The 22,807-nt window shown below is 44.3% G+C and overlaps 1 protein-coding gene across 1 annotated transcript; it reads left to right on the top strand.

Annotated features, from left to right (window-relative positions):
- The first annotated feature begins 244 nt into the window (after positions 1–244).
- On the top strand, positions 245–21,169 carry TNFSF15 (TNF superfamily member 15). Its single transcript, XM_047769586.1, has 4 exons — positions 245–572; positions 15,826–15,868; positions 17,095–17,142; positions 20,038–21,169. Exons 1-4 carry the CDS (start codon positions 348–350, stop codon positions 20,490–20,492), a joined length of 771 nt encoding a protein of 256 aa, XP_047625542.1. The 5' UTR covers positions 245–347; the 3' UTR covers positions 20,493–21,169.
- Positions 21,170–22,807: the final 1,638 nt, after the last annotated feature.

Here is a 22,807-nt window from a genome sequence, read left to right as displayed (position 1 = left end):
TTTGCCCCACCTACTGACTTGATGAATTCTTTTTCTCCTCCTCCAGGGACTTTCCTAACTTCCTTCTGTAAACGAAGAAGGAGCACATGAGCACACTGTATATAAATATGCTTGGGAAAGCTTTCTTCTTCTCTTTTTTTTTTTTCCTTAAACCAAACTTGGTTTCTGTTGTAGGCGGTGCATTCCCTAGCAGGGCGGGGCGCAGTGCGTTGTAGAAGGGGAGGTGGGGAGGTCAGGGGGAGGAGCAAGCAGTGATTAATTCACCCACTCCGAGAGCTGGGCTTCTATTTAATGGAGGGGTCTCTTTGCCCAGGAGAATCAGAGGCAACTCCAGAACCAGCCAGAGCATGGCAGAGGATCTGGGACTGGGCTTTGGGGAGACAGCCAGCGTGGAAATGCTGCCCGAGCACGGCAGCTGCAGACCCAAGGCCAGAAGTAGGCTAGCATCTGGAAGTGGCAGCGCACGCTGGGCTCTGACCTGCTGCCTGGTGTCGCTCTCCATCCTGGCAGGACTCACCACCTACCTGCTCATCGGCCAGCTCCGGGCCCAAGGAGAAGCCTGTGTGTTTCAGGTAAGCAAGACTCCGCGGTGACCTGGAGGATCAGCAGCCCCGCTGCGGCCACTTGGCCACATTTCCAGCTCTGGACAGAGCTCCGTGATCCATCATATTCCTTGATTCCATATGCAGAGGAAATACAAAACGTGAGGGATGGAGAGGTCCAATTCGATTTTTTTTCTCAGTATTTCCAGGGGATAAATTGTACCTTTTTATGTTTATATAGGGACAACCTCAAGCCACATATTTTAGATAATTATTATTACTGATAATTTGGGAACATTCTTATTTTTTTTAAAAAAATCTTTAAGTACAAAACTAGTATCTGATCCTTCAAAAAAAGGTAGAAAACACCCATAAGGAAAAGAAAATGTCATTACCCATTAACATTAGGGGGCATATAATTTCATATTTTTTAATAAAATAGATTGTTTTGTATCTTCTGATATGATTTTATGTATTTTAGTAAATTCACAGCAGCATGATGTTATATAGGTGGTTGTATTACATATTTGTATATGTGTGTGCTATAATTTATTGAATTGGCCCCCTTTCTTGGGTTTAGAAATATTCTTTTTCAGGGTTCCCATTGTGGCTCAGCAGTAACAAACCCATGTGGTGTCCCTGAGGATTGGGTTCAATCTCTGGCTTTGCTCAGTGGGTTAAGGATCCAGCATTGCCGTGAGCTGTGGTGTAGATCGCAGACGCATCTTGGATCTGGTGTTGCTGTGGCTATAGTTTAGGCCGGCATCTGCAGCTTCAATTCGACCCCTAGCCTGGGAACCTCCTTATGCTGCAGGTTGGGCCCTAAAAAGCAAAAAAGGAAAGAAAGAAAGAGAGAAGGAAGAAAGGAACGAGCCTTTCTCAAAACTCAAGAAAGATCCTCTTACCCAATTTCTATCTCACTGGTCTTGCTGGGAGCAGGGAGTTGGGAAGCTTAGTCAAAAAAGAATATAGCGTCTAGGGAAAACAATGATGCATTGGTGGGAGGGTACTTACAGGTGACAGGGAAAACATAATTCTAGGCTAGGAACTTCAAAAACCTTAAAGCCTAAAGAATGTGTCATTGAACTAATGTCCTTTTCAAAAAACTATCCTGCATAATCTGTGGTAACTGATTAACTGCAGTCCAAAGTATTAAATTTGGGAAAATAAGCTTTTCAATTGGTTTAATTGGAAGCTTGTTTTCTAAGCAATGCTGGCGACTTCAAAGCACAGACACTGAGAGCAAGCCATGGTTGATGTGTCACTCTCACTGCCAAGCAGGGTCAGCAAACAGACCGAGATCAGACAGCAGCAGCCATGGCCACGTGCCATCACTCAGAAAATGTGGAAATGGGCAGACAACAGGAAATGCTGCTTGGAGTCAGAGGAGAGCAGGAGGGCATGGGGGCTCAGGCTCTGACCCCTAGACTACTGTGGAGCTGTTCCTACAAAGTCAAACTGCAGTGTCCAGTCAGCATTCTGGACTCTGTCTCTCTTTAGCCAGAAAGAGATGGTTGTTCTTAAGTGAGGCATTCGGTGGCTTCCAGGAACCTGAGCTCTCTGGGTTCTAATGGGAAACCCTCTCTCTGCCCAAAACCATGTCTGAGATTGCCCATGTTGTGTTGATCTAGAAGTCCCTCAGGTGCACTGCCACGGTCCAGCGGGGCCCCATCAGGAAGAGAGTCTGAAGCACAAGCTGGCACTAGACAGGAAGGGCTGCACATCCTCCCTCCAGAGATGGAAAAGCTAATACCCCCTTCCTGGTATTCAACCAATCTCCCTGGAGAGTGGATATGTGGGGACATTTGGAGTTGTGGTTTCGCCAGGCTATAGAACTTCTTCTTCTTCTTCTTTTTCTTTTTCTTTATTTTTGTCTTTTTAGGGCCACGACCGCTGCATATAGATGTTCCCAGGCTAAAGGTCGAATTGGAGCTGCAGCTGCCAGCCTACACCACAGCCACAGCAACACCAGATCCGAGCCCCATCTGTGACCTACACCACAGCTCATGGCAAAGCTGGATCCTTAACCCACTGAGTGAGGAAAGGGATCAAATCTGAATCCTCATGGGTACTAGTCAGGTTCATTACTGCTGTGGCCCCACGGGAACTCCAAGGTTATAGAACTTCTTGGTTAGAAGAAAGAGAAAGGGAAGTTGGACTGAAGCTGGGGCACATGCGGCAACTAGAGTCCTGAAAAGAAACACCTGGCCCACTCAAAGAAGAGATTTAAAGAATAACCACACTATATTTCTTATACGTGGAATCTAAAATATGGCATAGATGAACCTATCTACAGAACAGAAACAGACTCACAGACATGGAGAGCAGACTTGTAGTTGCCAAGGGGGAGGGAGGAGGGAGTGGGATGGACATGGAGTTTGGGGATAGTAAATGAAAACTATTACATTGAGAATGGATAAGCAGTAAGGTCCTACTGTATAGCACAGAGAAGTACACTCAATCACTTGTGGTAGAACAGGATAAAAGGTAATATGAGAAAAAAGTGGGTCACCTTGCTGAACAGCAGAAATTGTCAGAACATTGTAAATCAACTACAATATAAAAAAAAATGTAAGGAGTTCCCATTGTGGTGCAGTGGAAATGAATCCGACTAGTATCCATGAGGATGCGGGTTCAATTCCTGACCTTGCTCAGTGGGTTGGGGATCCTGCATTGCTATGGCTGTGGTATAGGCTGGCTGCTGCAGCTCTGATCTGATCCCTAGCCTGGGAACTTCCAAATGCCACAGGTGTGGCCTTAAAAAGAAAACAACAACAACAAAAAAATTTTTAAAAAGAAGAATATTTCAAGTTAAAAGGAGTCCAAAGAAAGGTCAATGCCCTGAGTTGCAGACAGATTTATGGGAAGCACAGGGCTGGAGGCATCCTGGGTAAGCAACAGTATGAAGCTGGTCACCACCCCATGGCCTGAAGAGGCAAGTAAAGGGAAGAGTTTTAGAGGAATCCAAGGAGACCTAAAATGTAGGAGAAAGTTGCTGCAGGCTGAGTGGAGGCAAGGAAAACTCTGACCACTGTCTGCTTCCAGCATCTTACCCCACTGGCCAGACCCGAGTGGTAGCAAGGCTCCAAGGAGGCAGGGAGCGAGTGTACCAGGTCAGTCCCGCAGGGCACAGGGTGGAGAGTGGATCTGGAGAGGCTAACAGACACTAACCAGCTCAGAGGAGACAGAAGAAGATGGGCTTTGAGGAGGGAAAACCTGATCATCAGGGCAGCTTAGGTGGGCAAAACAATGAAATGTCAGGGCTCTTCATCACCTGAGCTTGAATCCCAGCTCAGTACCCTCCAGCCCTGAGAAAACAGGCACATGGCTTTTTTTTTTTTTTTTTTTTTTGAGCCTGTTTCTTTTTCAACTGCAAAAAAAGGATACTAAAGTCAGTACTCCCTCAGCATTAATAAGGCATGTGCAGGAGGAGTTTCTATGCTGAGAATGTGGGAAGAGCTACACTCACACCATAAGCCTACTTGACAGCACCTGTTCATCATACAGAGTTCATCCAAACTTCACCTTGTAACTCAAATGACCATCTGTGTTAGCTAATTGGCTTTCTCTAGGGGAAAAACCAACTTCTCTTTTTTTATTGAGATATGGTTAACATACAACACTGTGTTAGTTTCAAGTGTATATCAAAGTGAATCAGTTTATATATATACATATATATATACATATATATACATATATATATATGTATATGTATATATATATATATATATGGGGAGAGAGAGACCATATATATATGTTCTTTTTCAGATTCTTTCACCATATAGGCTATTACAGACTACTGAATAGATTTTCCTGTGCTATACAGTAGGTCCTTGTTACTTACCCATTTTGTATATAGCAGTATGTCTATGCCAATCCCAACCTCCCAATTTATCCCTCCCCACAATATTTGATCTCATTTCTGTATGATAAGAGGTAGTTTTGCAACTTGGAGCAAGATGACCATTTAGGAGTTCCCGTAGTGGCTCAGTCGTAACGAACCCAACTAGTATCCATGAGGATTGGGTTCGATCCCCGGCCTCGCTCAGTGGGTTAAGGATCCTGTGTTGTGGCTATGGTGTAGGCCAGCAGCTGCAGCTCCAATTCAACCCCTAGCCTAGAAGCTTCCATATGCTGTGGGTGTGACCTTAAAAAGACAAAAAAAAAAAATGCCCATCTAATGCCTCCCATATCTACCTTTCCATGGAAACTGGGAGATGGGGGCACTGTATCTTCATGTTATCATTTCAGAAAGATGCTCCCAGGTCACAGGGGAAGAAAAAGCCCATCTCATCTTCAAAAGGATTTATATACACTTCAAAGCAAGGAAAAAATAGTTGTAAGTTTTCTAATGTAAATGTTCTAGGGAAAGAAATCTCTTCCTTTATTTTCAACAGGGAGACCTAAGCCTCTTATTTTTCATCTGCATTTGTCCTTATCACCTAGATCCCACCTATTAAGACCTAGATCCAGAACTCAAACCCAGATGATCTCCCTCAAACCTGGAATGTTCCACAAGCCATGCAAATTCAAAGCCCCACTGGGATCTGCCTGAGGGAGATCCCCTAGGGGCAAATAATCACCTACACGTCCCTACCCAATACCCTCACTTCCTCTCTGTGTCCCAGCCCATGCTCCCTCCTCCTCTTCACCTTCAGCCACCAGCCCCACAGTCCCCGCCTTCTGCCCACAGAGATCCAGAATATCTGAGACTGTTCAGGGAATGAGTTCTCCATTCCCATAGTGGCCTGGGCCCAAGGCAATTCAATTCTAACACAAGGAGAATTAAGAGAGAAGGGTCACCCGGTATATTCGCAGACCCGAAGAGCAGACTCAGCAGCAGAGGCTCAGCTAATGACAAGAAGAAGATGACAGGACCTTCCACCTCACACTTGCAGAGAATGATGCCGGGGGTAGTCACACCAGTGTAGAGATGCAGTGAGATGGGGAGCGGTCACCTTTGGCAAGTGAAGAACTTGGAGAGAGAGAGAGGAGTTACAGCCCGAGAGGAATGAAGCTAGGGCTTCATTTCTTTCTGTTTCCCTGTTGCCTCCCCTGCCCTCCCCTCCCACCATCAAGCTTTTGATCAACATAAGCATTTTCCATCTGCCCTTTTTATGAATGAGTGGATAAATCACTGTCCTGTATTGGGGAGGATAGGAAACAGGAGTGAGTATTCCGTAAAACAAGAAATTCTGAAAAGAGGAGACTGGCCTTGATTTTCTACACGGGAGCCAAAGTGATTCTTTGGAAGCTTTCACTGCTTTGTGTCACTGCCCGCCCGCCCACTTCTGTAGCTTCCTCTTCTCCTCTCTCAGGCCACTGGCCTCTCAGCTACCCTGGCTTCCCTAGGTTGCCCAGCACCCAACTGGTCTCCTCGCCTGGGATATTCCCCCCAGCTGGGACTCTGCTAAAGGACTTCTTCAGTCCCTCCTTCTAAGAACCATAGGAGGCCAGCTCTTCTGAGAATCTTTTCTCACTGAACTTAGAAAGAAAATGAGGCATGAGAAGAGGTGGCTCATAAGGGGCTTAAAAGAAGAGAGTGAGTCAAGAACAGAAGCTCCTGAGTTTCAGTTTTCCCATAATACCCAAGACTGAAGTGTTAGGAGCATACTGAGGACCCTCCATAAAGCCCCTGGCAGTGCCTGTCAATCTGGGCCTTAGTTGGGTGTTCGTCCCTTTCCTCCCCCTAAGTAGGAAAGCTCTTCACAGGTTTATAGAAGTTCGGAGATGGAAATTCCTTTAGTCCAAGGGTCAGCAACCATGACCCTCGGGCCAAATCTCACCCACTGTCTGTTTTGTAAGTGTTTATTTACAACCACACCCATTCGCTTAAGCACTGCCTAGGCTGTTTTCACACTTAACGACAGAGCTAAGTATTTATGACAGAGGCCATATGACCTGCAAAGTTAATATTTACTATGTGGCCCTTTATAGGAAAAGTTTGCTGACCCTTGATCTAGTCTAACCTTCTTTATTTTACAGTTGAGGAAACCAAGGAGCGAGAAGAGAAAGAAAAGTTCAGGGTCACAGAGTAGGCTGGGGACAGACCTAGAACTAGATCCTGTAACTCTGGTTGCTTGGCCTCATTCTACTAAAACTGGGACCAACTCCTTTCTTGCTGGGCCCCTAGACCAGATATTGGAAAAGCAACAGCAATTTGTGAGTAATGCTCCAGGTTTTTATTAGCAGCAGCAAAAAATGGTTACCAGGATTGCTAAAAAATAGTTCAAACTGAATTCTTCCTTCAGGGATTGTATAAGGAAAGATTCAAAGTGACAAAATAATTACCCAGAAAGCTGCAAAGCAAAAATCAAAATTAGATTGGAGAAGCTTGAGTTAGCTGTCTTTAGGTGAAGTGACCATAAATATATCATGGTCCTTCCAGGCAACGGAAAAATAAAATGAAGCATCTCCACATGTAAAGATGGAGAACTTCTGGAAGGTATATCATTAGTGAAAAAAAGCAAAATGCATAACACAATATATAATACAGAACACTTCATTTTCTGAAAAAAGGATGCATATTCACACATGTGAGTGTGTTTATAAATAAACTATCTCAGGAAAAGGACTAAAGAGACTGGTAACTCTGTTAGCATCCGGGTGGGGAAACTGGGTGACTTGGAGATAATGGAAAGGGGAAGACATTTTTGACCCATATCCTTTTATACCAAATATATATGTTACCTATAAATTTTTTTTTAAATTGAGACTGCGAAATATTTTAGGATCTTTAGGCTCCTAGAGAAAGTTAGATAAATTTGCACCGTGGGAGTTCCCATCGTGGCTCTGTAGAAACAAATCTTACTAGCATCCATGAGGACGCACGTTCAATCCACGGCCTTGCTCAGTGGGTTAAGGATCCAGCATTGCCGTGAGCTGTGGTATAGGTCACAGATGCGGCTCAGATCCCATGTTGCTGTGGCTGTGGTGTAGGCTGGCAGCTACATCTCCAATTCGATCCCTAGCCTGGGAACCTCCATATGCCATGGGTGAGGCCCTAAAAAACAAAACAAAACAAAACAAAAACAGACAAACAAAAAGATTTGCACTGTGGAAAAACCTCAGGTCAAAAGTTTAAATACAGTTTGCATTGTGGCTTAGCCACTTTTTAGCCATGCTGCCTAACCTCCTGGGCCTCAGATTCTTATGTATGAAATAGGGATAATCTGAAATAAAATCCTTAAAGTACCTGGCAGTGGGTGGGGGATTAGCAATTGTAGCAGTGATGGCCTGGGAACTTCCCTGCTCATGGAAATTCCATCACAGACAACAACTTCTGCAGCTGCCCTGGAACCTGCCATCCCCAGTCCAGAGAGCAGGTTCTGCTTTTTTTTTTTTTCTTTCTTTTGTCTTTTTTGTTGTTGTTGTTGTTGCTATTTCTTGGGCCGCTCCCGCGGCATATGGAGGTTCCCAGGCTAGGGGTCGAATTGGAGCTATAGCCACCGGCCTACGCCAGAGCCACAGCAACGTGGGATCCGAGCCGCGTCTGCAACCTACACCACAGCTCACGGCAACGCCGGATCGTTAACCCACTGAGCAAAGGCAGGGACCGAACCCGCAACCTCATGGTTCCTAGTCGGATTCGTTAACCACTGTGCCACGACGGGAACTCCCAGGTTCTGCTTTTCTTGGTCTCTGATATTTGTGAGCTATCACCATGCTTCCTTCTCCACCCTGGTCTTGCATATTTAACCCTTCAATCTGCCCTTTACTGGCTGCATGTGACCATGGCCAGGGCCTTCTTTTGGGTCCTAGTGGCATCTGTTGTCTTCAGAATAGGTCCAAAGCCCCTATTCTGGCCCACAGATACCCAGAGACCAAATTTTTGTCTTCCCTGGACACTGCTCTAACACAGAGTCTGTGCTCTGGGCGTACCTGGATGCACCACACTGGCTAAGCCCTGGCTCTGCACAGCATAAGCCCTCAGTACTAAGCAATGAAGAGTCAGGAGGGAGGCACTGCTTCCCAGGGCTGTGTCACTGTGCTGTCTCTGTCCTTCCCTTCAGGTCCTACTTCTAGAATCATATGCATGTACTCTCACCTCTCCTTGGTCCCCTCCATCTCACTTCCATCCCTTTCTGAAAATCCATGCAAGGCTGCTGGCCCTTGATCCCCAAACCCCCTTCTTCCTACTAAGACTCCCTGGTTTCTCCCCATACCAGGCTTTAGAGGTACACAGACCAGAGGGGAAGCCCCACCACACTTTATGTGACCGTATAAGACTTTATTATATACCAGACTCCATTCTCAGCTTTTTCATATCTAGGGTTTTGAGAAGAGTACCTGAGGTCATGCCTATAGAGTTCTCAGCTTGGGGTCTGGGATATGACATGTGCACTCCATGTTTCCTGCCAATTCGTCATGTACCATCTGTTAATCCCTGAAATTGAGGAAAGTCCTACTACTATCTCCATTTTAGAGTAGATTATTTGTTTATTTATTTATTTATTTAGAGTAGATGGTTCTGAGGCTTAGAAAATCTAAGCTACCTGTCCAAAGTCACACCGAGGGTGACACTGGAATTCGAACCCACCGTGTATGTTCCTCCTAACCACTATGCCAGTCTGCCTCTGAGTATAAACCCATCAAATTATTCACATTCTGGGGGTGGTCAGGGTGGTTGAACAATGTTACCCTAGAAAATGCCTGTCACATAGTAAGTGCTCATAAATGCTCCTTCCCTGCCCCCTGGGGAGACTTAGCTGTCCTAGCATACAGAAGGCACTCACTAAATATTTGCTACATGGACAGAAGGGTGAAGGGATGCATAAGGTATCTGATCGCCCTAAGCCTATACTCCTTGTCTATAAAACGGGGAGGTTAACACCCCTGCTTCATAGCACTGTGCCGAAAATTCTGCAAAGAGATGTCCAGAAAGCGAAAGCCATAAGTAGATGCTCCATGGACACTATTTCTCTGCTTACTCCACAGTCTTTTACTGCACTCAAGCTGTTCCCTCTCTTGGATGAGGACAGTAAAGATAAGGCCCTCTTGGTGTCGTCTAGAGGAAAGAGAGAGCTGAGAGAAAAGTGCTTTGTGGACTGCAGAACACGGAGCTTTTGGCCACTGCCTCTGCTGTAGCCTCAGGAAGTCCTGGCACACGTGGGGGAGAAGCCCAGCTCACTCCCAAGGTCAGGCTGCGGGAAAGGGGCAGAGAATCCACAGGAAGTGAGCTTGGGCCATAGAAATGAAAGGAAGGGAGGGTAAGCAAGCAAGAGGTATCCCACACCTCCGCCAAAGCACTTGGCTGGTGATTCCAAAGTCCATCCATTCCCCCATTAAAGTAAGCACACACATTGCTCAATGCCCAGTGTCCTCATCTAACAGGCCACATGCAGCCCAGGAGCAGCAGCACCGTGGCTGTAAGAGGTGATGGCAGCAAGGAGGCCCAGCAGCTGTCAGCAGTACCCAGCTTGGGGTTTGGAATGGGCAGAGATATATGCCATTCCCTCAATTCCTGTGGACCCTGAAAGGGCAGAAGTCCAGACACAAACAGCAGACTGAAGCTTTTCCCATAGGGAGAAGGAGGAAGCCATCCAGAGCTCCAAAGGGGTCCACATCTGCCACTGGTCAAGAAGAGATACCAGGGCAGCTTCTGTTCATCAATATAGCAGTGAGGCCAAGGGGAAGAAACATGGTAACCAACAACACATACCACAAGGATTGATGGAGCTCAGATAAAGGAAAACAAATTGGCTATCCCCTCTACGTGTATGGTCTTTCTTAGCCATCATAACATTCCTGAGAGGGATGGGTCAGAGTTTGCTTTTATTGATGAGGAAATCGAGTCTCACTGAGGTTAGGAGCTAATAGAGCTGGGATGGCCACATTTGCTGGGCTGCACACACCACATTCCTGGCTCTATGCCACTTGGAGTATTGTATGTCAAGCCCCATCCGGTGCACCTCGGAGGAGGACAAAATGAAACGGCCTTGGAATCAAACACTTCCAGGTTGCACTGATCCCTGTACAAGCACACACAGGAGGAGATGCAAAAGGAAAAGGCAAGGAGGCAAACATCTGCATATTCTCCTAGAAGAGCTGGGAGGATGTTATGGGTCATAAAAACATTTATGCCTTTGTAATTACGGCATTTATGATGGCAAGAAATAGATATCACTTCCTGTTTATGAATATGCTGGAGGGTGAGTGCAGAACAAGGGAGAAAGGCTACATGGGTCATTAGGATTTTTTTCTGGGGAAATGCCAATAAAAGAATCTCAAAGATTGTAGTGATTCAGTCTCCTCCAATATGCAGCCAACCAATGTTTATGGGGCTCCTGATGTGTGCCAGTCCGTACTTAGTCTAAAGGTTCAGATCCCAGGCCCTCTGTGCACTCTTTGTCTTTGGTTTACAAAGACTTTAAACAGGTGACAACCTCCTCTGAATGCCCCAGGAGTATTAGATGAGGAGGACACTCAAACACCAATAGGACCTTGGCACTGGGGAGCCCTCAACTACACAGTAATTTCCTCCTTCTCTCCATCTTTCCTTCTTTCCTGTGGGAAACATTTTGAGAATTCTGTCTGAAAATGCCTGAAGCAATAGGTCATGGTCAGTTTGAGCTGGGGATTACCAATCAATATGCACGCCCCACCCACTCCCACCCCCAAAAAGCAAGAAGGAAAAAGGAAAGAAAAATCAGATGAAAGTGAAAATTCCCTGACCTGGTGAAAAGCACCAGCTTGCTCAGCTTGGGTTAATAAATAGCAGGGTGGCAGGCATCCCATTCTCCCAGGAATAGGCATGCCCCCGGACAGACACATGTGCCTTTTCTGGCTCTGATCCTAGCCAACTTTTACAACTTTCAACAAACACTTCCAGAGCTGTCACTACGCTCCAAGCAGAGCCTGATGAAGACCTTCAGAGGCCCCAGGACTAAAAGATTATGGCTACCACCTCCACATAATTAACTTCTTAAATTTAAATATATTCTAAAATTAAAAGGTCTCTTTCCTAGTTTTTGGAATTGAAAAACTCTTGGCTCAGATCAGTAAAGCTAAACCTTACTCTACCTCCAGCTCTTTCTGCCTGTTTCGTTGGTTTATTTTGCCAGTTGGCCAACCCAGTGGGAGTTCCAGGCACTGTCTGAGGTGCTAGGAATATAGTGGTGAGCAAAACAGATAGACCAAGTCCTTGCCTGAATGCAGATGAAATTGTGCTAGAGAGAGAAAAGCAACAAGCACACAAATAAGTTCTATCCCTTGAAGGAGAGATAAATGCCCAGAAGGGGAAATAAAATTGGATCCTGATTCACAGCCAGTGGTTTGAGAAGGTATTTAAGGGGAAACAAATCATATTCTTCTGGGGTACTCTTGGACCCCATCCATGTCTATTCAGATTTAAAAGCTAAAGTTGCAGTGACCAGCATTTCTCAGGTGATATCATCTCCTTGGTGCCCCAGAATAGCCATAGGTGATGGAGATGAATCTCAGCTAGAAGAAGACAGTGAGCCATTTATTGACATTTTTTATAAGCAACCACCTTGAGAGGAAGGCACTGAGCCAGCTCACATGTATAAACCTTTCCTCAAATATTTCCTCTATTTTATCCTCTCAAATCTCCCTTCATTCATTCCTGATCCCATCACAAAAATCATCCTCCCATGACAGACAGTCATTATTAAGAAAAACAGCAGAGTTCCCATCTTGGCACAGTGGAAACAAATCCAATTAGGAACCATGAGGTTGCGGGTTTGATCCCTGGCCTCGCTCAGTGGGTTAAGGATCTGGCGTGGCTGTAAGCTGTGGTGTAGGTCGCAGATGCAGCTTGGATCCAGCATTGCTATGGCTGTGGTTTAGGCTGACAGCTGTAGCTCAGATCCGACCTCTAGCCTGAGAACCTCCATATGCTGCGGGTGCAGCCCTAAATAGAAAAAAGAAAGAAAGAGGGAGGGAGGGAAGGAGGAAGGAAGGGAGTAAGGAAGGAAGGAAGGAAGAAAGAGAAAGAAGGAAAGAAAGAAAGAAGGAAAGACAGACAGACAGTGATAGAAGGCTTTAGATGCTGTTCTTGGAAAGAGTCTCAGCTGATATTTTTCTTGGGGACTCTAGTAATGTGAGCTTCAAAGCTGCCAACTGGCACCACCATGATCTCCAGATGTTTATTAGTAGTATTCTGGGTGGTCCACATACCACAGACCCATCCACATATGAAAATATAAAATGTGTGCACAAGTTACAGGACAAATAGGGAAAATGTGTTCACTCCCCAATACTTGGTAATGATACGGGACTCTGAGGCAAAAGAAATGCTCCAAACTCTTAGCTGAGTGTCTGTGTAAACAAAAATAAGCAGAATGTTCAATAAGATTGCTCAGCAGAGAACTAAATCAAGCAAAAGAAAGCCAACCAGGGCAGGGTCCATTTTCTATGTAAGGGGATGCAACCAAGCACTCCCCAGTTCTCTTTGAGAACTCACCTTCAGTTTTCTGCCTTGCCAAAGGACTTTATCAGCTGTCAATAGCAAGTAAAGAAACAGGAACGAGAATAAGCTCATTTCTAAGCTGCTTCTCCACCTCCTAAGCCCATTAAAGTTATTGATGCTGGACTAGTGGTCAGGTCAATTGGGTTTAGGTTTTCAAAGTTCATTCTACTCATTCATGACCTTCCGCTAAAAGATTATAATGTATTCATTTGGCATCAGAAATCATTGCAATTTCCCAACTGCTCCTGTGCTCTGTTGGGCCTCCTTTACTCTTGCACAAGTACTTGGCCTTGTCTGGAATGGTCATTAGCTTTTATCACCTGGCTAATACCTGTGAGACCTGCACAAGCACTTGGCCTTGTCTGGAATGGTCATTAGCTTTTATCACCTGGCTAAAACCTGAGGAACCTGTAAGACTCAGCTTACGGGTAATTCCCCGACTCCCACATTTAGAGCCAGGTTCCTGTTTTCTGGACTCTGTGTTTCCCCTGCTGTCACAGTACATGGAACTGCTGGTACTTATGCATCTACTTCAGCAGGTAAGGAGCTTGCCCAGAAATTGTAAGGAGTGATGGCTAAGGGCTTGAGATTGTGGAGTCAACTGGCCTGGGTTAAAATCCTGCTCCTCCACTTTCCAGGTGTCAGACACTGGGCAAGTTTTTTTAACATCCCTAAGCCCAATTTTCAGTATGAGGCTATAAATAGCATCCACCTTAGAGAAGCACTGCCAGGCTGGAGAAGATAATGCACACAAAGGGCTTAGGATAACACAATGTCACAACTCATTCAATAAACAGTAGTTACACATCTACTGCCATTTTCAGGTCCCTTCACTCATTCACTGTGGTTGCCTCTTATGGCTGGAGCACAGAGAACTTAAAGAGAAATAAATAGCGAGTAACAAGACTCGGGTGGCAATTAGGACTTTGAATGCCAACATTAAGTCTTTGGGACTGTGTCTTAAAGGCCATGGGGAGCTATTGAAAGTTGACGAACAGAGTTGTATCTCAATAAAGTGATGCTTTAAAAAAAGCCTTCTGAAGGTAGGCTAAACGATGGATTTGAGAAGAAAAACCAGACCCAGGAAGACCTGTTAGGAGACTATGGGAAGAATCCAGGAGGGAAGCATGCCGAGGCCTGGAGTGGAGGCATGAAGTTTCTCAAAACTACAAAACAGAAATGACAGCTTCTATTTGCAGAAGAAAGAAGCAAATTTCAAGCTTGGTAACTGAGGAGATGCAGCAGTAGTGTCCTCCACAGAATTAGGAAGTGGGGAAATGGGTGCTGGAAAGGTGATGAACTCAGTCATACAGAGACCAGGTCTCTGCCTCCCAATGGAGATCCAGTAACATGGCTGGGCAGTCAAAAGAGCCTGGGGGTCAGAGTTCCCGTTGTGGCGCAGCGGGAACGAATCTGACTAGGAACTATGAGGTTGTGGGTTCGATCCCTGACCTCCCTCAGTGGGTTAAGGATCTGGCGAGGCCATGAGTGGTGGGGTAGGTTGCAGACATGGCTCGGATCTGGTGTTGCTGTGGCTATGGTGTAGACCCACAGCCTGGGAACATCCATACGCCATGGGGTCGGCCCTAAAATCACAAAAAAAGAGCTTGGGGATCTGGGCTCTAACAAGATCACTGTTATCACAGAACTGCTCACAGACTGAGAATCAACAATGACACAGCTACATCGACAGGACCACACGTACACATGTAGATAATCCATGCATACACCACCACACCGTAGACACATGTAGACACACAGATGCAAAAACACATTGACTTACACCCGCTCCCACTGATAAAGCTGTCTTCTCTCATACTCACACAGACACACAATTTCTCATTCACATGTGTACACACACACACATATCACACACACAGATTTTAAGATTAAAATTGATCAAGCGTTCTTGGTGACATGAGGATCACTGTTTGTGGGGTCTGTGTCGCTATGAGAATCAAATCAAAGACTCAGTTAAGTCAAAATCATACCAGAGAAGGTTTTTGGGAAACACTGGGAAATGTAAAGTGGTGATTTTATATTTCAACTAAAAGCTTAGTTTTGCTTCTGGATTTGTATGCAGGTCTTGTGAGTGGTGGTTCTTCATTTTCCACACATTCTTCGCTGCCTTATACATTTTCTTCTTCTCAAATCCAGGCATTATCTATTGCTGGGGATTTTATTATTCCCATTTTACAAACTGAAGATGCCAATGCTCAGAGAGGAAGTGTCTTGCTCAAGATCATACTGTTAATAAATGGTGGAACGAGGATTCAAATTCAGGTCTATCTGCTCTTAAAGCAGTTACTCTTTAACTGCCATATGATACCTGAAATGAGAGAGCCCACAAACTAGGATTGCAAGGATGAAAAAGTCTTCAGAGACTGCACAGAAACAAGGCAGAATTGTGGAAGCTGATGAGAAAGGGCATAGTCATTCTTTCTTTCTCTATCATTTGTATAATAGTTCCAATTTTTAAATTGTGAAGAAAATAAAGCAAGTGTCATCATTTGTTCAAGTAACAGAAGCAACAATAAGATGTCAGAGTGACCTAGAATAGAACAGGAAAAGCACTCAGGACAGAACTTTAAAGTCAAGCTTCAGAGACAAGTGTTAGAGAAAGAAAGGTCACTGGGGTGCTGGGGGAGGAAAGGGGAGAGTTTGGGGGCTGAATTCACATCAATCAAATAAGATTCCCATCAACCAAATGGTCTCATTCCCATTTCCCTTATCTCTGAGTACCCAGGCTAGATGGCAGTAGCATCTTCATCATGCCCAGGGTATGGAAAGCTGTATGGGTAAAGGGTCAAAAGGACCACAGATTATCTGAACCATATCTTTCTTTCCCAATAGACTCCAAAAGGACAGGAACTTGGACCTTCACATCAGCGAGTTTGTAAGTGTGTTTGTATTTTATGCCTTTTCTTTTGGGGAACAAGAATATTTCTTATAGTTCTGGCATGTGGGAGGTTCAGAGTGATGCAAGCCCAGAGGAAAAGTGAGGCTCCTCCCCAGTCACTAGGAAGGCAAAATGCTGCCATGGCCAAGAGCATGGCCTGTGGAGTTGACAGCCTTTAGGCAAATAATTTCATCTTTCCCTGTCTCAGTTTACTCATCTATAACAATAGTTAAAATAGAACCTACCTCTCAGGGTTAGTGTGGATTAAATTAGTTAACTTCTTTAAAAGTCTTAGAATAATACCTAGCATATCAAAATATGCAATGTTTTTTTCCTTTTTATCATCCATAATGACATCTTTATCACAGCAGTGAGAATATATGCATCCAATATAATTATCTCTGAGAACCAAAAGGAAATTCTGAGGTCTTCTGGAGAATTGAAAGGGAAATAGAGGCCCAGAGAGGAAAAGAGATTTGCTGAGGTCATATAGCTACAGAGTAATTCCCACCCAGTTTTGCTAGGATATCCAGATGGCTCAAGCAGATATGCTTAAAGGGACCATGAAGAAGGCAAAAGGCCAACTAGCTGCCACAGAAGCAATAAAAGCCAAGGAAAGTCAAGGTGAGCTTTACTGAATCCTGACCATGTGGCAGGAATCATTCTGAGAGCTCATCAACCTCAGTGGGAATCAACATACGCATCTTAGTGATGCGAAAATAGCATCTCAGACAGATTGGACGTCCTGCCCAAAGCCATGGGGCCAAGGGTCATTTGTGTACAAGACCATTTCTCCCCAGGCTGCTCTGTCCCTGAAAAGAAAACCTGCAAAGAGTGGACCTGGACCCACTGAAGGAGAGGAAAGTTTCTCTCTAGGGGCAGGCATGAGGTAACTCCAAAAATGGTGTCTTTGGAGTTCCTGTCGTGGCTCAGTGGTTAACGAATCCAGCTAGGAACCATGAGGTTATGGGTTCGATCCCTGGCCTTGCTCGGTGGCTTAAGGATCCGGTGTTGCCATGAGCTGTGGTGTAGGCTGCAGACGCGGTTCGGATCCCATGTTGCTGTAGCTCTGGCATAGGCTGGCAGCTACAGCTCTGGGAACCTCCATAGGCCGAGGGAGCAGCCCAAGAAATGGCGAAAAGAACAAAAAAAAAAAAAAAAATGCTGCCTTCACTCTAGTCACCCTCTGAGTCATACAAAGCATTTTTTCCCTTTCGTTACAGATGCACCTCCTGGAGCTGGTAGAGATAAGCCAAGGGCACACCTGACAGGTAATTCTTCCATGTATATATATTTCCCAGAAGGCTGAGGGCCTGGGCCTGGGCCTGGGAATTATTTCAGTGTTAGTCAAAACACAGCCTTGTAGTTTCAACGCAGAAACCACGTCCCCTGGTAACAGGCTCCTCCTCTCAGCCAAGGATTTTCCGATGTCTTCCTCCCTTGAAGGTTCCAAAGCCCAGTATCTCTTGGGCATTTTCTTTCAGATTCTATCAGCTCTCTTCATTTCTCTGCTGTTTCTCTCTCTCATTCGCACACACAATCACTCAGAAATGGCTTTCTTCAGACTGAGATTCTGTAATTCTGAATCTAGTCAAAGATGAAAGCTCCCCTAAGTTGCCAATTTACTGAATTCATCTGTGCCCTATTCAAGAAGAAGTTATTGGATATTTATATTCAGGTAGGTATTTCTGAAGAATTTTCATTGATGTGAAGAGATTAAGAGTAATCACTTGATAGCACCAGTTGGCCAGATTCCCAAGCCTAGTGTTGAAATTCCTGCCACCTCATATGTGGAGTCACACATACCTCAAAGACTTCAGAGAAAACAGCTAGACAGTACAGAAATGTGTGTTAAAAACTCACTGAAAAACTAGAGTTAAAAAGCAAGCATTTCTCCTGACATATAAGCAAATGTGCAACCCATAAGGGGATATTCTTGTGGCCCCCAACATTTGTCTTAATGTTTGATCACGAGGAAACAACTGTAGTGAGGCCTGAGCAAGGATTAGGACCAGGGGGGTGCCAGTCGCTACCACTTACCACTTTCCTGTAAGAAGGGGAGTGACTGAATAGGCTGGGCAGGAAAATCCTAGAAACTGAGTATGGAGATGCCAGTCCTCGTCCTGCTGAATGAGGTGTGGGAATCAGGGAGGGAATCTAGGTTCTACTGAGCTTTTAATAGGTACCAAGCCCTGTGTGGTAGGCACGTTATATCCATGTTCTCATTTAAACTGCACATCAGCCCAATGAAATGGAGAGACTGGGGCTTGGACAACTAAATTCACTTGTCCCACATCACAGGAATAGGAACAGTTGAGATCTAAGACTGACTCCAACTGCTGCGATTACAATATACTTCCTACCCACGTTCCTCCTTGCTGCTGTGTGGGCCTAGCTAATTGCACACCAACCTAACAGAACTTTGTCTAGAAGATACATGATTTTGGCTTTTGCATCACTTGAGAGAAATGTTTTAAATCTATTGCATCATCCACAAAGAAGGAGTAATAAAAAAAAAGGCTAATAAAAAAGGCTTTTATAGATCCTTCAAAGAATCAACAGAGCTCTCCAGGGACCACTTAGTGCAGGAGCCAGGGGAGACCGCCCACATTCTGAACATGTGTCATGACTGCAAAAGAGGCCATCGTTTAGACAGCAATAGGAAAGATATTTTTAAAAATCCAGGAACTAGGTTTTTAGTCAACCACCATGTGAGAAGTCTGTTGAATGCTTCTTTAAAGGTAACTTATCCCCAAAATGTGGCTGACAGTACATAATGGTGATCACTAGGGATTTCCAAAGCAGTTGAGAAAATTAAAATGTGCATTTTTTTCTGAAAAGTGTTCGTTTTAGTGCAGATTGTCTGACTTGAAATCAATGGGTTGATTCTATTCATTTTTTTCTGATAGACATAACCTTATAAAAGCATTCATTCTTATGCTCTATGTAATGTACACTTAAGTGATGCAAACATCAAAACATAAAAATACATAAACTGAGACATGCTTATTTTGTAATCAGTCAGAATGAAAGATATTAGTTTATTTGGGGAAAGAAAATAAATATGTTTTGAGTAACACTGTTCGCAGCCATCACGATAAAAATGCCGTCTCTTCCATTCATTTGATCTTCAGGACAAGACTATAAGGGAGCTTTATCTCAAGTTCACAGACAGGAAACTGAGACTCAAAGAGAAGAACCCACATATTGTACAGTTGAGATTGGAACTGAGCCTATATGGCACAGACCCCCGCCCCAATCCCTTTCACTCCACAAAGCAGTTATATTTTGGTTTATATTTTAGCCCTGTTAATGTGGGAGAAACATTTGCAAAATCTTCTGGATCTCTGGTGTTTTGGATGCTGATGTTTCATTAATCACTGCCTGTTTTGCATTTGGCTTTGGACCACAGCTTTGGAAGGGAGTGACAAGAAAGCTCTGATTCTCTTTGAAATGTCCTCACTTGGTAACAGAGCATTTCTGAAACAAAAAGGCTTATAAAAGTAAATGTAGTTTAGAAAATATTCCTAATACACAGCATCTCTTTTAATCCTTTCCACAGGTATTACATCCTTCTTTTTTTGTTGCTCTTTTTTGTTTTTAAGGAAAGATGTGTCAAATAAAAAAACAAATCCTCATAGTTTCTGCTGTAGCACTGTGAGTTAAGAATCCCAACTGCAGTGGCTCAAGTTGCTGTGGTGGTGAGGGTTCAATCCCTAGCCCAGGAACTTCCATATGCCACGGTATAGCCATTAAAAAAAAAAAAAAATCCTCACTTAATAAAGAAATATTTTAAGCAAAAATATTATTGCAAGGTGAAAGAACTATTGAAATCAGGAGAACCTGGATCCATGAAGTCTGCCAAGTGTCTCAGAGTTAGGCTAGAAGGGTTTTTCTTTTATAGAAAGGAGGATGCAAAGCTAGAAAGAACCAGGTGTGGGGGAGTGAGGTGAAAGGTTGGCATGATAGGCTCGCAGAATGTTCTACCCTGAGGCCAGCCTATTTGCAGGAGGGTGGCTCAGGCTGAGGGTCAGGTTGAGGGTGGGACAAAAAAAAAAAAATTGGTTTTATCCAATTGCTTTCCTCTTTGAAAATGACGTAAGACTTTTTAGCAAAGCCCATAGGTTCTGGCACAAGCAAATGAAACCTCCCTCTTGTCTTTGCAGTTGTGAGACAAACGTCCACAGAGCCCTTGAAAAATCAGTTCCCAGCTCTACACTGGGAACATGAACTTGGCTTGGCCTTCACCAAGAACCGGATGAACTATACCAATAAATTCCTGGTGATCCCAGAGTCAGGAGACTACTTCATTTACTCCCAGGTCACATTCCGAGGGACTACATCTGAGTGTGGTGAAATCAGCCAAGAGCGCCGACTAAACAAGCCAGACTCCATCATCGTGGTCATCACCAAGGTAACGGACAGCTACCCGGAGCCAACCCAGCTCCTCATGGGGACCAAGTCAGTGTGTGAAATAGGCAGCAACTGGTTCCAACCCATCTACCTGGGGGCCATGTTCTCCTTGCATGAAGGGGACAAGCTGATGGTGAATGTCAGTGACATCTCTTTGGTGGATTACACAAAAGAAGATAAGACCTTTTTTGGAGCCTTCTTGTTATAAGGGCAAGGCAGATATCCTTGTCTGAAGTGCCTCTGCTTTTTAGCTCCTAATCTTCCTCATTTATATGTAATTACAACCAGGAGAGGTTTTTTTGGAGCATCCATAGAGGCAATGGTTTACTTATGAAATGTATGGCCCAAAAGTTCATACTGTATGTTACTAATAAGAATACTAATTGGAAAAAAGTAGAAGAGAGCAGACATATTATCATGGAAGAATGATGAGTTTCTAAACCTTAAAATAATGGTCATCAAATGAATGGATGATCTACTCAGAACATTTCCATGCCTTCTTTCTACACATTTGTCACCAGAAGGTGCAGGTACTGCCCAGTGTTATTATGAAGCACTTTCTGCAGTCCAGGAACCTTAAACAAAATCCAGAGCCCTAGAAAACAGTGTCAACACCTTAGAGGTGAAATCCTTCATCAGTTCCCCCAAACACATACTTTAATGCCTTGCCTTAAAAAAAAAAAGAAAAGAAAAAGAAAAGAGCTGATATTTCTCATAAATGTTCTCAAAAAAAGTGAAATTAATTTTCATGCCATGTATGGCATATGAGAAAAATTCCCTTTCTCTTTATCATGTACAATGCATCAAATCAAACAAGTAAATGTCCTACATGCATATCAAGAATACAAGAAGAGGAGTTCCCGTCGTGGCGCAGTGGTTAACGAATCTGACTAGGAACTATGAGGTTGCGGGTTCGGTCCCTGCCCTTGCTCAGTAGGTTAACAATCCGGCGTTGCCGTGAGCTGTGGTGTAGGTTGCAGACGCAGCTCGGATCCCGCGTTGCTATGGCTCTAGCGTAGGCCGGTGGCTACAGCTCCGATTCAACCCCTAGCCTGGGAACCTCCATATGCCGCGGGAGCGGCCCAAGAAATAGCAACAACAACAAAAATGACAAAAGACAAAAAAAAAAAAAAGAATACAAGAAGAGCCTCAATTCAACACAGTGTTCTTGAACACTTTTTATGTGTGCAAAAAGAAGACACTATAAAGAATAAGACAGACTCTACCCAAATTCGTATGAATACCATTAGATGACTCCTGGGCAAATATCACTCAACACACTCCAAGGATTAATTCTATCATCTGACTCTGTGTTATATAAGATCTCTGGAGCTCTCCTGACTATGTAAGATAACCAGCTGATTAGGTCACTCAAGACACTTGAAGACAGAGTTCTAGCTAACAGTCCAACTATGCAACAATCTTGATCCATGCCAAGAGACAATGGACTTATTCCCTGGTGGGTGGGGAGGGAATATCAATCACCAAATCTGGAGACATTACCCAAGATCTGCTTTGGATTTGACTCTAAAACTTTATATGCAGAATGTTATACGCATATTTTTCTCTCAAAGTACTCAAAGGGATTTAAATGTGGAATTGGCTAATCACCCCAGTCAAGGCATCTTTCCTGAAGAGGCTGGCCATGAGAAGGTCCTCCCTGTGCTTCAAGGAGTTCATATCCTCTAATCTGTGTGATTTTCCTCCACTAATGTCAAGGGTTTGAGGGGCATTTCTGCTCTCCTAACCTCTGTTGAGTTACCTGTAAATCAGGAATCCACCAATTTGTTTCCCAAGATGAAATGAGCACATGGGGATGAAACAAGCGCATGGGGATGACACCTAGTTTACTTTGAGCCTTCTGTGAAATCTGAGAGCATGTGGCAGTGTGACCTGGGAAGTGACCTCCAGCACCTTGGCCTCTATTATAAATGCTCCCTATTGTGAGACACCTCACAGAAGGGTCTGAGAGCAAATTTGGCAATGAAATCACTCTTACTCTTGCTACCAAGGAACTACAGAGGCAGAGACACACATGAAGGGGTTTCTGAACATGACAACTGGTATAGCGGTACTTGATCCATACTTGTTGAGTATAATTAAATAAAAAGTAATTTCTAATTTCTCAGTTGGGAGCTGAAGGTTCTGAAGCCCTCAAGTTTCTCAAAACAGCACAGGGCCCAGGGTGAGCACAGAGAAGGGTGTGGTCTCCTCCACCTGGTTTAGAAGTGTCTTCACAAGGGAAGTGAAGCCTGAGGAGTCCTGAAAGAAGGTGGGCAGGCAGCCAACGCCTCCAGGAAAGGGCATCTCAGATAGAGGAATTACCCTTTACTTAAAGCAGAAAGGAAAGATTTCTCAGTAACTACACAACCAGCTTGATAAGAGAATGTTCCCCCACCAACTCCTAGAATAATATTTATTGGTAAATCGGGAATGTTTTATCGATGACTCCCATCTGGCTCTGTGATCAGAACTAACACCCCAGGAAGAAAATAAAATGCTCAATCTGCATCTGCACAGCAG

Source organism: Phacochoerus africanus, chromosome 2 (assembly GCF_016906955.1).
Source record: "Phacochoerus africanus isolate WHEZ1 chromosome 2, ROS_Pafr_v1, whole genome shotgun sequence".
Lineage (NCBI taxonomy): Eukaryota > Metazoa > Chordata > Mammalia > Artiodactyla > Suidae > Phacochoerus > Phacochoerus africanus.
Note: the sequence above shows the minus strand (reverse complement) of the source record. Positions and strands in the feature narration are given on the sequence as shown.

What these genes read in the sequence shown, in the direction of transcription:
- TNFSF15 (XM_047769586.1), top strand. Translation starts at nt 348, where the DNA reads ATGGCAGAGGATCTGGGACTGGGCTTTGGGGAGACAGCCAGCGTGGAA. An exon ending in GAGAAGCCTGTGTGTTTCAG is followed by an intron (nt 573 to 15,825) that starts GTAAGCAAGACT and finishes CTTTCCCAATAG; the next exon opens with ACTCCAAAAGGACAGGAACT. An exon ending in ACCTTCACATCAGCGAGTTT is followed by an intron (nt 15,869 to 17,094) that starts GTAAGTGTGTTT and finishes CTTTCGTTACAG; the next exon opens with ATGCACCTCCTGGAGCTGGT.